This window comes from Periplaneta americana, chromosome 4, assembly GCF_040183065.1.
Source record: "Periplaneta americana isolate PAMFEO1 chromosome 4, P.americana_PAMFEO1_priV1, whole genome shotgun sequence".
In the NCBI taxonomy this organism is placed as follows: domain Eukaryota; kingdom Metazoa; phylum Arthropoda; class Insecta; order Blattodea; family Blattidae; genus Periplaneta; species Periplaneta americana.
In genome coordinates, this window is record NC_091120.1 from 84,481,131 (window position 1) to 84,498,372 (window position 17,242).

General features: G+C 36.2%; 1 protein-coding gene across 7 annotated transcripts in view; it reads right to left on the reverse strand.

The window, feature by feature from the left end:
- LOC138697999 (dipeptidyl peptidase 9) overlaps positions 1–17,028 on the reverse strand; it is a 97,905-nt gene extending 80,877 nt beyond the window's left edge. For 2 of the 7 annotated variants that reach the window (XM_069823667.1, XM_069823665.1), the window contains exons 1-7: positions 16,900–17,028; positions 16,490–16,559; positions 16,034–16,363; positions 10,356–10,500; positions 7,659–7,794; positions 3,269–3,409; positions 165–267 (exon numbers count right to left, since the gene is read on the reverse strand). In XM_069823667.1, coding sequence (XP_069679768.1) covers positions 165–267; positions 3,269–3,409; positions 7,659–7,794; positions 10,356–10,500; positions 16,034–16,347 — 839 coding nt within the window. In that variant the 5' untranslated portion in view covers positions 16,348–16,363; positions 16,490–16,559; positions 16,900–17,028. Of the gene's footprint in view, positions 1–164; positions 268–3,268; positions 3,410–7,658; positions 7,795–10,355; positions 10,504–16,033; positions 16,364–16,489; positions 16,560–16,642; positions 16,811–16,836 lie in introns of those variants that run through there. The other 5 variants (XM_069823666.1, XM_069823661.1, XM_069823662.1 and 2 more) reach the window with 4 other exon arrangements.
- Between the last annotated feature and the right edge of the window lie 214 nt (positions 17,029–17,242).

Sequence of the window (17,242 nt, forward strand, 5' to 3'; positions counted from 1 at the left end):
GAATATCTGTCAACTGAATAACTAATTCACAGCTGAGGTGGTTGCAACGTAAAACTGAGCATGGTTCCTAATTACAGACTATAAGCAGCAAATTTTGAACTTACTATTCCTAGAGAACTTAATAAAATCAAATCAAAAAGTTACTTCATTTAAATAAAACTCACCTAAATTCCTCTATTTCTCCAAAATTCGCATTTGAAGACGGAAAACAGAATATTTTTACATCACTTTCATCTACTTCTTCATAAACTATTCTATAAATACCATCTGTAAAAAATTAAAAGTTGCATTAAATCAATACATTCAATCTAGGTTTAGCTGAAGTACTGAAGGAATGCAATTTTAAAATATGTAATAATTATTCAGTTATTTAGATTGTATGTTTCGTATATAAAAGAGAAAAGTATTGAAATAAATTTCACTTATCTGTTATACAATAAGGCAAGTTCTGCGAAATAAAATAAGACGAGATACACAACTTTAAGTTTTATACAACAATAGCAGTTCTAATTTTAACACGTGGAGCACAGAAATGGATGAACAGGAAAGAATAACGCAAAATTGAATTTGCAGAAATGAGATTTTTACGCTCCTTTGCTGGTTATTCCTTCAGGGGCCAGGAGAAAAGTACAGAAATAGAACAAAGGCATGTTTCAACATAAAAACATTCAACTGATATGAAGACATAACATTATGTAGATTATAGTGTAGTGGCTTTTAGTAATCAAATCAGAAAAATATAAACAAAATCCTATCATTTTTGCAAAGGACCTGAAAAAGTCCGATATGTAGACCATTAAACTTGCCAAATGGATTCAAGGCTTAGGTAACCAGAAGTACACAAAAAAATCAACAGACCAGTTACATGAAGACTCACATATTAAGGCTGGTCCACAATAAACTAAGAATGAGAACCATAACGACAATGGAAAGCGGAGGAATGAAGATTTTTTATTTACAATAAACCGAGAACGGAAATGACTATGCATATCGATATATGTAAAGTCGATATTACGCATTCTGATGTGTCTAATTGACCAATGGCGTTCTCTCATGAGTACAAGTCAGCCAATATGAACACAGGTTAACCAACTTCAAAACTTGAGGTACGGAATATTTAAGAATTCAATTCACGTGGTAGTCTGGTCACATGTACATGCAGCATATATTGAAAGTGACTCTACTGAATTTCTGGGTTAGTTACAAGCAATGGAAGAAAAAATTATGTCGCACCCTCCTTGCTACAAAATATACGAAGACCAAATAGCTTTTTGTTGACAATAGAATGAATCTAGTAGGTTGTGATTGAAAACGATAATGGCAAAGTTAAAAGTTCGCCAACCTTCATATTCCCATTCCTGGGGTCTGGCAAGCTTCTTGTTAATTGTGAATGCTCACATTTAAATATATGTATTTAACAATTTGTCTGTTCTCGTTTTCATTCCCAGTTCACTGTGGACCAGTCTTTACTCGAAATGTAATCTAAATCTAAATTCAAATGTCTAGTGATTACATGACAATACAGGACAACAAATGATTCATCAGGTTTTGAGTCAAATATTTGCGAAAACTATGGATGCAATATGTTTGTACTAATGATGAATAGAAAGAAAAACTCTGAAAGTTTACTTTTCCATTGTTGTAACTCTGGTGCATGTAGGCAGACGGCAGCACAAGGATAGTTTTCAAAATGGTGTCTATGCAGCAGAAAGCGTTCACAGTTTTGGAATATGAGAAGTCATTTTCCTTTGTTACCGTACAGCGTGCATTCCGGAAACAATACCCTGGAACTTCACTGCCAGGTCACCAAAGTATTCTGCGATGGCATCGTCAATTTAAGGTAAATGGTACCATGAGTAAAGGTAAAAGCAATAAATGCCCTAGCATTTCTAATGAAACAGTGGATCGAGTTAGTGCAAGTTTCATTCGCAGCCCTCAGAAATCAACATACTGCACCAGTTAGGAACTTGATATTTCGCAACTGTTTGTATGAAAAATTTTACGAACCCATTTGCGAATGAAACCGTATTGCTTACAGTTACTGTAAAGCTATAACTGGAAGACCTCGTCAAATAATCATGGCGCCACAGTGCATGAAGGGCCAAGACCGATCAGCTGGCTTCTGGCCTCACGTCCACATGCCGAAGCAGAGGTGGACGATCATCCAACCAGTATGAAGGTATAGTGTGGTTAGCACGATGATCCCCCCCCCCCCCCCGCCATTATAGCTGGTTTGCGAAACTGAATTTTCGCTACTTAACATAGCACCCCAAGTGCATCACGATGCTGGGTGGGCACCGGTCCCATACAATGGCCGAAATTTCATGAGAAAATTTCTTCTCTCGTGAGGACTCAAACCAGTGCGCATTCCGTAACGCGAGTCCTAGGCAGACTGCCTTAGACCACAATGCCACGGTGCGGGATTCTTGTCAAATGATATGAATTTTATAATTCCATGCAGGCCACTATGGAGGAGAATGATGGTTTTGAGGACCTTCTAGTGTTTAGTGATGAGGCCACATTTCACTTGACTGGCAAAGTTAATTGCCATAATGTACGCATCCGGGGTACTGAAAAACCGTTTGACAGTGCAACATGAACAAGATTCTCCAAAAGTGAATGCATTTGCTGCAGTGTCCAAATCAAAGGTGTATGGCCTTCTTTTTTTTCCACGGAGACATGTCATTCCACGATATGTTGCAGCAATGGTGGCTGAGGAGTCCAATAAATTCATATTCCAACTTGATGAGACACCGCCCCATTGGCACACTGAAGTGCGTAGCTACCTGAACACAGAACTCCTTTGCCGTTGGATTGGGTGATGCGTTGAAGATGACTTAGCATTGTTACAGTTGCCTCCTAAATCCCCTGACCTAATGGTCTGTGACTTTTTTTTCTCTGGGGGTGTGTAAAAGACATAGTGTACATGCCACCACTACCAGCAATTTTGGTTGAGTCAAGGATCAGATTACAGTTACATTTACGACCATTACCAGGGATATGCTACTGCACGTATGGGATGAACTTCAACAATGCATCAATGTGTGTCATGTAACGTGAGGATGTCATATCTAACACTTGTGAAGGTGAGTCCTAAACTTGGACAGTTTCTGTTTATTTTGATGTATCATACATTATTCTAAGTGTTATATTTTTCTTTATGCAGCCTCTTAAAACCTGTTGAATCATTTTTGTAATTTCCCTGTATAATGTATATTACACATGCATGTATATTTGAAATTAAAAAAAATATATATATATATCTCACCAATACTTTTTGGCTGCCACCAATAACCCTGATATCTACTGAATTCTTCTTGCATCACATATGAAGGAATACCAGCACTCAAGGGGTCGTCTGCTAGGCTGCGACCTCCTTTGTGAGCGTATGTTAGTCTTAAGGTGCTTCCTGAAAGAATAGCAAGATATAATTATAAAAAAAAAGAACTCATGATTTATTGGGCTACAATTAATATTTTTGGATATTTACTAAATATTTTCATGATATATGAACCCTGATCAGTATTTTAAATACATCCATTAAAGAAACACTACCAAATTGTTTATCACCATCATTGTTTGGATCTTAACGATTCAATTCCAATATGAGCAATAAATGAACGTCTTCCTTTTCCTGAGGAGAACTTCTATCCACAAGATAATCCCGACAAAAAGGCTTGCTATGAAGACGAAATGGACGAATCTATTCAAACTTTATTTCTAGTGTGATCTTCGTTGAGCCATGTTTTATCTATGTAACGTATTTTCCTGCCTTCTTGTCCCATTAATTTTATAGCCTCCACAGAATAATATTATCTTTGTCTATCAGCATCACGTCCGCAGTGAACATACTTGAAATTATGTTCCTTTAATAACTCAGAAAATGTTATTCTTCGAAAATCTGGTAAATCAGGAAGCAAGCACTTCGTCCATTGTAGGCAGTTCATTTCGAAACAAAGACTGGTGCACTTCCGTTGTGATAGCATTTTTGTCAAACTTGTCAACTGTATCAACAGCCTTCGCATGCAGCATGTTTTTTTTGGGTGCTTTTATGTAATGAATTATCCTGTACTCACGAATCACTTGATAAATAGAAGGTTTACATACTCCTGTGGAATATGCAGTTTAATTTGTGATGTTCAAAATCAGTGTGGCCAGATTTAAATTCTGTTCTCATTTACACACATTTAATATTATGTATTTTTCTGAGCTACTCAAAGCCGTCCGTTTGAGTGTTTTTTAGGTGGGCTTAAATAGGCTATTTGCACATTCTGTAGACCTATAGCATAACATACTGTCAGGTAACACTAAATTACCGAAAGTACGAGGTGTGATCATTAAATTTCGAGATCTGTCCAATAAATGGAAATAAAATTACCTGATTTAAATTTGGCTGCCATCCCTTTCACAATAGTCCCCTTGGGCAGCTCTACACTGTCCCAACGTGTCTGCCATTTTTTAAATGCCTCCTGCAAGTCGTGTTCTTGAAGCTTGTCAAGCACCTTCTGCGAATCACACTGGATCTCCTCCGTGCCAAAACGGTGACCCTTTAGCTTCAATTTCATCTTTGGAAACAAAAAAAAGTTGCAGGGCCAAATCTGGCGAATATGAGGGTGAGGAACGACGACCATCATGTTATGGGTGCAAAACTGGCGTGATGCAAGAGCTCTCTGAGCTGGCGCATTGTCGTCATGGAGTATTCATTTGTTGTCTGTCCAGAGTTGTGGTCGTTAATGTTCAAAATGGATGTGAAGATCATCATGCACAATTTGTTGAATTTTTTCGACATTTTCGGCAGTGTTTCACGTATGTGGTCGACCTGGCCTCTCGTCATCCTCCAGTGATGTTTTGCCTTTTCTGAAACGTGAATGTCACTCAAAACACCTCACCCGACTCACTGTTTCATTAATGTAGGCTTGCTTCAACATTCCATGGGTTTCGGTTGCCAATTTCCCGAAGAATTTGATTTTGGCTCTCTGCTCCAGTTTCGGGTTTGTGATTTCGCAAATGCGCAGATGCACGTGTTAACAAAACCTTATGTAACACAGGTCTCAATGAAGATAGCACTTAGAAACTTTGTGTCGCGTCTCTTCAAGGTCGCCTAGTGTCACTGGTATGAGCACATGTCAATCACGTGATCCCTTCGCCCACAGCAGACACAGTCTCGGAATTTAATGATCACACCTCGTATAATACAGTATGAATATTACGACTAGCAACAAGCAGGTAACAAAACACTTACAAGCAAACATTCTCATGGGAGTAGATAAAAAAAGTTAAGTTTTTCTTTTACCATGTTAATAATGTCAAAACAAGTGCTTATATAAATTTTGACCATTCGAGCGCAATTACAAGGGCCACCCAGAGACTAAGTTTCCTTGGGCCTGTTTACAGAAAGAAAACCAATTTCATGGAAGATTTATTGGAATAGATACAGCCACTGTTGAGTTATTTTTCAACATATTCTCCACCAGAATTAAGACATCTGTCATGCCAAGGGATCAACTTTTGTATCCCTGTATCATAGAAGTCTGCCACCTGAGATCAGAACCAGTGTGTGATAGCAGTCTGTACCTCTCTGTTGATCCCACAGTATTACAAGTGTCTCAGTTCAGGTGGGGAATATGTTGAAAAATAGCTCAAGAATTGCTGTATCTGTTCCAATAAATCTTTCCAAGAAATTGTGTTCACTTTCTGTAAATGGCCCCAGGGAAACTTACTTTCTGGGGAGTCATTGTAATTGCGCTCAAATGGCGAAAATTTGTATAAGCACTTGTTTTGACATTATTAACATGGTGAAAAAAAAAAATAACTTTTTGATCTGCTCCCATGAAAATGTTTGCTTGTTAGCCTATAAAGAACACTACATGTATGCTCAAACTTGCGAAGTGACATTACTGAAGGGAAGGCAGTAGTATTGTACACCTATTGCTCAGGAAAGCTAAACAAGAACCTTATCACTTGTGGTCACTCGACTGCCCTGAGTGCTGTCCAGTACTGTGGCACACTTGCTCTCTAGCATTCTTACCACGTGTTGACGGATCATGGTCTACTGAATATTTTCCAAGTTTATATGTCTGCTGTTCCCAAGGATTCATAATGCTTTATGAACCAAGTATAAGTCGCAGCAACAGCAGCAGAGATCTTATTGCAGCAAAAAAAAGTGGAGTTATTCACGGACGAGGTAGTGAAATATTTTATAAGGTGTATGGTATTCTAAAGAATTTATCGTCTGCATAAAACTAGAAAACTGTTGCCTTTTAAAGGCTGGAATTTAACTGCCGAGATGTGCATACAATTTCAAGAATTTGCAAGGAAAGCAAGAACTTGATGCAATAGAGAAGTACGCTCTTGTTTAAGTCTCGAGGAAAACTATATAAGACAAAAGTGTAACAATGCTGGCCACCCTTTTGGAAGATATTTTGCATTGGGCTATTTATAATTTCTCTGAAGTATTAAAACAGCTTATCGTAAATCTAAGGATAACAGTTGACAGTGATGCTGAGAACAGTGAATCAAGTGAAATTGTGGGGATATGCTAGTTCTTCTCTTGTATATTCAGTTGGATATGGGCAGTGAGGGAAGCGGAAAAAAACCAGAGGCGGTATGCTACTCCAAGATTTTCCTCTGTCATACCTCTATTTAAAAAAGGTATACTTCCCTCACTTACAACATACACATACATGATTTACGTAATAAATTGTTTCGTGCAATCAGTAACGCAAATGTTTGAAGCTTATGCAACACATTAAATTTCTTAATAAAATAATTTCAAGTTACTTCAGTTATTTGCTATATTGTTTTGGAATGTCCACTGAGAGAAACTTATCATTTAAAATAATGTTAAAGCTTCACAGTGCCTTATTTAATTTTATTATTAATAAAAAGTGCAACAACAACAAAAATGACAGTCACTAAATTGGTAACAATGACCACTACAAGCTAAAGACCACAGCCTTCTATACTTGAAATGCTACCGTTGTAAGCATTCCAGGAGTTGATTTATCAAATAAACATGTCTAAATACATATTGAATACAGTTCCAGAAGGCTGTGGTTTAGATTTACGAAGCAAACAGATAATACTCTTTGCTGTGAATAAATTTATAAACAAATTTTTACAGATCACATTTTTTCAGTGCTGGTATTTCATTTTTCATTAACGGTATGTTTTCCGGCCATAGAAACCAGTGGCGGTATTCCATACCGGCACATACTGTCTTACTTCCCTCACTGGATATGGGTCCTGCAGTTATCATGGTAAGAATAAAATAAAAATTAACATACCAGCAAGATCTTCTGCAATTCTATTTCGGGTGTTAATGTACAGAACTTGCCACCCAATATCTTACTCATGTGTATGTTTAGGATTCCAACAGCGTGCTCAGTTTCTATTGGGCAATGCCATGTATCGTTGAATAATCTATCCAGTATAACAATTTGAAAACTATGATGCTGTAATTTTATTCCTAATATAAATATACTGTATACGAAAACACTGTATATATGAAGAAATGCTGTATGATTTTGAGTAATGAATTATTAATTTTATTGATTAAAAGGATTCCAACAATAATCTACACTACACCACTGCAATTTAAGCAGCAATTTAAGTGAAAGTTCTGTATTTCTTATAGATAACTCTGTTTAGACAGTTACCTGTTAATGTATGTGAAACCCATATATCACTGTTGCAAACGTACGCTACGAGATCAGGATTAGAAGGACATATCTGTGGGTTCAGCTTTGCTCCACATGAATTCATACGCAGTTCAGCTGGAAATAAAGGTCCATTCTGAAACAAAATTGCAATAAATATTAGTCTTCTTCTAATCTGAATTGTAACCAAATCACGACTTTCATATTAATTTCGCATCTAATGAATAAAATTAAATGAGAGAAAATTTACTTATGATAGATATGAATATTAAAAGTTAACCTATGTGAGCAATTATTTTCTAAAGCATATAAAGTATCAAAAGCAGAGACCCTTGTGGTGACTGAGTGATCAGACCTTTAGCCTATCAAGCAGATGGTAAAAGAGTAGCCGATTTAAGTGAACACCATATTTTAACGTTTTGGTGGCTACTTCATTCACACACAACCCCCAGAATGTCTGGAGGACCACACCTGCTGTTGGTCGATGGGTCCATTGGACCTAGCTGGGAGATCTTGTTGATCACCAGCTTTCCCTCCTTAAGCCACTGGAGGACGATTTTAGTGCCATAGCAGGTCAGCACTAGGAACAGAAAAGTAGAAAGAGGAGGAAGGAAAGGGAAATGAACCCCTAGGCCTCGAATGCTCTAATGCCGTCAGGGTCGAAGAAAGTAAGAGTTCAGTCAGAGGACTGGATAGGAAAGGGTAAAGAGGGAATTACGTATTGGTTAGAGGAAAATTATACCAAATTCAGTCATTAACTCATCAAGCTGACCAGTGCTAATTGATGAGTAGTTCAGCTTGTAAAATTATGCTTACTAACAGCTGCACCACGGGAAGTTAGGGATGGGACATTGGGTATTTGTCCAGGTTGGTTCCTTAAAGCCTTCAATGGGAAGGATTAATGGCTCTCCCCCCTGTATCCGACAGATACCCTTTTGTACCTACTTACGTAATCAACCCTATTTACAAATTGTTTCATGGGCCATTCATAGATGAGGTATGGGTTAATATTTTACTCACTTCGTCTGTCCATAGATGGCAAAATGAAATTCAACTTTGATTCAGTGTCAATAATAAAAGCCTAACTTAATCGCTGACTTTTTCTGATTGGTTTATAATATATATCTGGAGGTATTGGAGCATTTCAAACAGCGAGAAAATTTGACTTCTGTATTTATTGGTTAATGGAGAATAGTGTCCATCGAAATGTACCATAATTGTCAAAATTATGCAATTTCTGTCACTGTTTATTTATCTTACCTATAAGGTTAATGTGAGTGAAGCCATTAACTCAGTGCAATTTCATATCTTATTATTTTTTGTATTTTGTTTAGGGACGTCATTGATGATATTAAACATCTAATGACGTTCTTTTAACTATGTTCTGGTTGGTTTACAGTTGATAGCATATTGTTCTTTGATTTCTATAGCAAATAACCTCTCATTTTGTTTTCCTGAATAATTTGTTGACTTTAAAATGTAAAAAAAAAAAAAAATAATAACTGGAAAATAACTTAGACTTCAACAAACAAAATTTGATAACACAATCCCAAGGGAAAAAATGGAACTCTCTGCATCAAAATCCACAGCTAATTCCCGATTTACCATGAAAATCGTCTGTAGCTGCATTTAGATTGGCAACAGGCCATGATTGTTTGGCCAAACACCTGCATAGAATTGGAATATATCAGTCCCCTAACTGTCCATTGTGCAACTCAAACCAAGAAATGGATTCGGAACACCTCAAAATCTGTGCTTCAGTGGCTGGTCATGATAATATCTTTGAAAAATATTGGAGTGCAAGAGGTCAAATGACTTTATTGTCAAACGCCTGGCATTAGAAAACAACAACAACATAATTTATAGATCATATACAGGGTGATTCACGAGGATTTACCGTCACTTATGGAGCTTATTTCCGAAGACATTCTGAGCAAAAAATGTCATATAAACATTTGTCCTAATCCCAATATTTTCGAAGTTACACTAATTTGAAGTTGTTTGTAAAATACCTTTTTTCTTTAGTTTTAAGGGTAAAAAAATGTTACAAATAGAGAATGAACTATTCAGAAGTATCATTTCTTTAATTGGCTAGAATTCTGAAGCTAAAAATGTGTTGTAAGTTGCTTTGTACAGATTTTGTTTTTCAATTTTTAACTCAAAATGACATCATTCTTATGCACTTATCACAAAAATTGTTACAAATCATAGGACTTTAGGAACTTGATTCTTTACAGTTTAATTATGTATCCTAATGTACAGTCTTGAAAAATTTACAAGAGTGGCGTGATTTGTAAAAATTGTTGTGAAAAATGTGTAAGAAAATGGAATTTTGTAATTAAAAATCGAAAAAAAAAAAAATCTGTACGAAGCAACTATGGAATTCACAACACATTTTTAGCTTCAGAATATTAGCTGATTAAAGAAATGATACTCCTGAATAGTTCATTCTTTCTCTCTGATATTCTTTTACCCTTAAAACTCAAGAATAATGGTATTTTACAAACAATTTCAAATTAGTGTAACTCTGAAAATATTGAGATTAGGACAAATGTTTATATGACTTTTTTGCTCAGAATGTCTTCGGAAATAAGCTCCGTAAGGGACGGTAAATCCTCGTGAATCACCCTGTATTTATTTGGGTTGGAATAAACTTCTCCACTAAAACCAAGTAATTAATGTAAATGCAATACTCACTACGAATCCTGTATCAAGACATTGGAACAGACTGCTGGCTGCTGGAAACACGAGCTTTCCAGATTCCTGATGGAGCTCATACGACGTGATTCCCCATGTTGCTAACCTCTTACGTTCCCAAAGCAGCTGCTCTTCACGTGAGAACCTGCTGTTTAAATAAATCTTAATTTCACTTGATAGGAACAGAAATAGAGATAAAGAGTATAACAAATTATCAATGTTTTTAATGGAATGCTGTGAAGAAAGAGGGAAATTGTTGAGAGCATTTCAAAAACAGTATAAAACAATTTTACAAAACTGCTATTTAAATCGTGTAATACAGTGTCTCATAGTGTACCTGTGCAGCAGTTTCTGTATGCACAGCAACAGTATATCTACTGGTCATGTGGCATGCTGAAATGATGCTGGTAACATATACTGAAACTGTCTGTCGTCCTTTTCTATACATGTTTGGCACCTCCTTAACATTTTCCCCATAACCTGTTGGAAGTCCTAGTCGAGAAATAGAGGTAATCCCCTGGTGAATATTATGCTTGAGATCTTATAAGATGCTTGGATTTGCCATATACACTTTATCTTTCAATAGGCTTCAAAGATTAAAATCACAGAGGATTCACATGGGGGTCACAGATTAACAGTCATGACTCTGTTCTAGAAAACCTGATTAATTTCTTGTAGAGAAACGTTCGTTGTATGAGAAGTAGCAGAATCCTGTTGAAAGAATGAACAATTTCGTTGTTCTTGGTCAATTTTTTTAAAGGGAATATAAAATCAGATTGACATACTTATTGGCATTAATTGTTTCTTGAAAAAAATAAATAACAGTACGGCAAATCTTTTCACTGCTCATGGCACACTGTACACTAACTTTCTCGTCATGTGGAGGAACCTCGTGAATAATGTCTGGTTTTTCACTGAACCAGTAGCGATCATTTTGTGAATTAATGTAGCCATGGAGATGGAACCAAGCCTCGTCAGAGAAGAAAATAAGATATGGGTCTATTTCTTCATCTTGCATGTTATTTACAACACATTCACAATATATATATATATATATATATATATATATTCCAGAACTGCCTCATTGCAACTCAAGGTCATGAAACACACTAGTTTTGTATGGTTTCATTTTCAACAACTTTATAACTCTATGCGTGGAAGAATGAGAAATTCCCACTTGTTGGGCTAGCTGCCTAATGGAATTTTAGAGGAATTTTCCATGCAGTAACCAATTCAACATTTCTTCTGTCAGAACTTCCTACATCTCTTATCTGTTACACACACTTATAGACTCTCTAAGTTTATGTATTAGAAGTGTTTCACAAGTTGGAACCTTCACACTAAGAAATCTTCTTGCAAATAGAGAGAAACGAGCATTGAGGTAGTTCCGGTGGTTTTGGAAGTGAAAATGATTGAATTTGTTAAGGGATTTCTTGGAGAGATGGATTTCAAAAGTTAAGGATTTTATAGGAAAATATTTCAAGAAAAGAAAATTGTTCCGAAATGTAGTAAATTATGTGTGAAATGAGAGGTAGTCCCTTTTGCATTTTTCATGAACAAAAACTTTGCATTTATGCACGACAATGCACGTCCCCTTGCTGCTTGGTGTGTGATGAACTACCTCTAGGAGGTCGGCATTTCAACTTTGAAGTGGTCAGCAAAGAGTCCCAATCTGAGCCCTATTAAACAAATGTGGGGCATGGTTGCATGTCATATCTGAACCTGAGTTTTCACCACTCCAACCTAACTACGGGAGGCACTAAAGAAAGAATGTGAGAAAATACCATAGGACAGCTGGGTTTTGATCAGGAAACTGCTAAAAACTCATAGTGGTAATAAAGCAAGAGGTGGGAATACTGGGTATTGATCATAAAATGAACAATTTTGTAGTTTTGAATGTAATTCTTTCAAACATATGATCAATAAATCCTCTGTTTTCGTTTATGCCAAAAAAAGTCTATACTGTTTTTTTTTATTTTACTTTTAATAGGACTGTAGTAAAATTAAATTTATGTATGCATTCTTAAAGCTCTAAATCTATGTGGAAATAATTTTAAAATGATACAGTTGAAGCAAATTAAAATTTTCCACATTCAGATGTGGTTTCTGTTAAAAAAACTATGTGCCACGTTTTTTTTTTTGGAAGGTAATGTATCTTCATCCGAAACTGCTCATAGCTGTCATTTAGCTTCAGTAGCATATACCTTGGTATTGTCTCGTCTTCTGCTAACAATGCCATATCATCAGCAAATCTTATACATTTTATTCTTCTTCCTGCTACTATCACCCTTCCCACTTTTGGAAACAGTTCTTTACTAAATTCTTCAAGTAGATGTTGACCAGGGTAGGTGATATAGGACATCCTTGTCGTACTCCTCTCCCTATTTCATTTCCTTCTGACATTTCTTCTCCTATCCTCACTTTGACTAGTTTCATATGAAGATTACCGAACAGCCTCCTCTCTTTCCAATACATATCTATTTTCTTCAAGGTCCCTGTCAGTTTGTTCCAACCCAGTCTGTCAAATGCCTTTTCTAGGATCACAAATACTATATACACTTCTTTATTCTTTTCTAGGCATCTTTCGCCAATTGTAGTAGTCCAATTGCATCCCTCATACCTTTGCCCTTCCTGAAGGTAAAAGATCAAGAGCACCTTTTTCGTTACTTCTAGACCTCTTTCTGTCCCTTGTAGCATTCCTTTCTCCCTCTGAGCCTGTGGTTCGTTTTGTGCTGCTAACTGCAGGAGTGATGCCTTGCGACATTGTATAAGTGAAACACACGGACACTATAAATCGCATTACAAATACACTCACAACTAAATTAAATTTGAAACTAAACTTAAATTTATTCTACCTTCATCAACAACAAAATATCTACGACAACAATAGCCACGACAGAACACAGTAACGAAGATTCAACGCTTCCAAGCAAAGCAACTGGCTACCATGTGCTTGCTGCGCACAGTCGGCAATGTCGGCCTGTTGACATGGTCTCTGATTGGGTAGTTTGACTGGTTGCCATGGTGATGCTTTGAAGCCTGTCTAGTTTTGTATAGACTGTAACTGCAATTTTTTTAGTTCTGCACACTTACATAATGTTATAGAAATTTTGACCTTTATGAAGTTCTCTATTCATAAGGAATTAGGACAATATTTAAATAAGGTCTGTTACATAAATTTTTGTGATAAATTTAAAATTGGTATGAAATTTTGTATTTCAGATATAAATTCAGCATAGGCTAATTAGACAAAATCACCTGTTTTCATTTAGAGCGCAAAGAAACAATTGAAATTCGTTGTTCAGTGTAGGCTAGTAACTTTCTCTCTCAAGTTTAGTCTCCCTTCTGCTTTAATGATGACTGCAGCTATTTCTGATGTAAAAGGAACTTTTGCAATTTTAAAACACCATAATACTCTTATGTACCGGTACCAAATATTTAAATTTCTGGCAATTCTTTACAATAGTGTTACCACGTTAAGGTACAAATGTATTACATATACTTGCAATCCAGTTGAGTGATACGCACCATAAACAAAAGAAAAATTCAGTGCCAACACCAATTTCACACCAAAATAAGGATGAAAACTGCTGTGAAAATGGGGGGCTGGCACAGAAGTGCTGTCAGGCGGCATCACTGCGTCGAGTAGAAAGAGTAGGCGGCAATGAGGGGCAGCAAGTATGTCTCATTTCCATGTGTTTCCTTACTGCTCGCAGAGAAAAAATGAGTTTTCATAATGTCGAATCAGTAACAAGTTAGGTTAGGTTAGTTTAGGCTTCTGCTATATCTTGTATATACTCACAACTGCCAATGAATATGCTCGTTCTTCTACGACATACCAAAAGCCTACCTAACCTGTCACTGATTCGACCTTACGAAAACTCGCTTTTTCTCTGTGATCAATAAGAAAACGCAAGGAAATGAGATGTGCTGCCCCTCCCTGCCTTGCTCGAGCATCCCACCTGCCCGCACCTCTCTGCTAGCCACCACATTCACAGCAACTTTCGACCCTTATTTTCAGTGTGAAATTGGTGTTGGCACTCATTTTTTTTTTCATATACCATATGTAAGACTCGAATAAAACTCAAGGATGTAAATACATTTGTACCTTAAAATGGTAACGCAATAGTAAAGAAATACCAAATTATTCAATTAATCTTCTTAATGTATCCAGCTGCTTGCTGAGAACATAAAGTCCACTATAATCCACTGTAGCCTTTTCAGTCCTTGTTTTTCATGAATGAGGGGTATTTTGATTGGTGTTCATTAGAGATGAATGTTGCTAGTAGCCAGAGCTGGGGTGTAGTCAATATATACGAAACTGGTACTGATGATTTTAATTTACTTCTTTTGTGGTTTATGGATGGACAGTATAGAAGAATGTGTTTTAGATCTTCATCATGATTATTACACCACAGACAAGTAGGAGTATCAGAAAGGCGAAATTGGTGTAGGTACAATTGTGTGACAATGTGTCCAGTTCTGGTTCTTATTAAAAATATTTTAACATATCTGGACAAGCTTTTGTATATTTTCAGATCATTTGGTTTCTTTTGAACGGACTGTAAAATTTTTCCTTTGTCAGAAGAGAGCCAATTGTTGATCCATAGGTTTATAAAATGAGACCTTACTGAAGCAAAGGCACTGGATAGAGATATCACTTGAAGAGGTCTTGGTTGCAAATATGTTACCTGTTTTGCAATATTATCGACTTTCTCGTTTCCTAGTATGCCACAATGACTAGGTATCCACTGTTATTTCCCTTTGGAGTTTTTACATAGTTGTTTCTGAATTGGAGTAATTCTATGTGTGTATAGGTTTGGTACATATTTGATTATATTATGATTATATTAAATACAGCCCCCTTGGAGTCAGTAAGTATGCAAATAAATTTTTCAGAAATATGAGTAACACACTGAAGACCAGCATCAGTAGCTAGCAATTCAGTGTCAAGACTGGAGGAGGATGAACATGGTATGAAGTAACTTTCTTGATAATATGGAATATAATACCCTGCTCCTGATGTCCCATCATTAGGGTTTAGAGATCCATCTGGGTCAATGTTACTTATGTCCCGCCTACTATAGAGACATAGGCCAATTTACACATATTTAGTATAACTTGTTGCTTCTTTGACAGGTTAGGTTTGGTTAGTTTAGGTTTTTGTTATAGCCTACCTTGCATATACGATTATAGCGCAACATTGGCAGTTATAAAAGTGAAATATTCGTTCAGTGGGCGTTGGATACTCTACATTCACCTCCATCTGTATGCAAGTTTCTTATAACTTTTATCTCATTACATTGCTCTCTTGTGTACCAGTTGCAATTATGTTAATTTCAGAGCCCATTTTTATCAATATTGTTCATTACTGTTATTATATTTGTATATAGGCCTACCGAGTATCCTTTGTCTGCATAGACATTCCATGATAGGAGAAGCTTGTGGAGAATAAAATCACCACTAGCTAACCCATGATTTAATCTGTTATTGTAAATTTAAGTGTACACTACATGAATACAAACTGCGTTTATTAGTTAAAGCATAATGAACATGGCAATCAAAGCTTAAGACTTACCAATTGGAAGTCATCACAAAATAACTTTACAAACAAAAAGACCATTAGGTGTAGATATCTCTCCTCTGATGAACTACATAAGGTTTCTTGACAAACATACCTGCTCACACTAGATAAGCTTTGGAAGTTTGCTTCTATAACAGGTTGCCATTGTAAACGATGTGAACCTGTATGATGATCACCGTTCATTACATCCGCGTATAGTAATGTTGTTTCCCATCCATTTGCAGGGGTACTTAAGAAATAGATGCGTGTTCTTCCGTCTGGTAAGGTTCGGAATGACACAGAACCAGGAACCATAGTTGATAAGCCTGATAGTTGGCGGCGTAAATCACAAACCACATTTTTGAGTTCAGACCATGAACGTTTATGTTCTCCGTTATGACTGATATCCGACTCTTCATGGCTTTCCATCTTCCACGACTCCAGCCTCAACACAAAAAAATAAATATTTACATGATACAACATATTGTACTAAGCTGAATGCTATACATTTATTAATTAACACACAAGATCTAGGTAAGATAAAGAGCAATGATGCAATTAGAATATTTACCTATAAAGGCTGTAAGGGGTCCTTTTAATTAAGTTTTCTTTTCGTAAAGGACAGCATAGGGCCAGTTCTGCTGTAACATTATAAATATAAAATGTTAGTTATATTGCATTATAACTTAAAATAATTCCCTAATACGCTTAAGAGTGCATTAACCTGAAGATAAACAATGTCAATGCACGTAGTCCAATATCTAGGCTTAAGAACTATGCACTGTCACATATATTGTCACTCCAACTAATGGTTGAAAACTGTAGTAAATAATATGATTTGCAATTTAAAGATGATGATTTATTTTACAAAATATGTATGCATAACTTTGACAAATGTAGCAGCTGATAACTTCTAACCATATTTTCCTGACCACAAAACTAGAAAGTTTACACAACACAAAATTTTGCATTTGTAATAACCTTGTCACCCAATACTGAAATCTTAGAGAAAGCCACCAATGTTATAATTTTCCCTTAAATTTTGGGAACTAAAATGACTTGGGACCCCACTTTTATTTTTTTTTTTTATAATAAGTCTGTTCATTGCCCTCTACCTGTAGACATAGAAACCAGTCGCATATGACGATCAAGTAGCGTGCTCACAGCCTTCTTATTGTTGGCTAGGTGCGATGAATGCATAACATTTTGCATAATCGCTAAAATTGAATAACAGCAACATACATTACAGAAATTACTCTATAACTATTCTTTATTTTAATCGTAAAATCACAGTCTAATAGATACAGTCGCGCAACTTCAACAC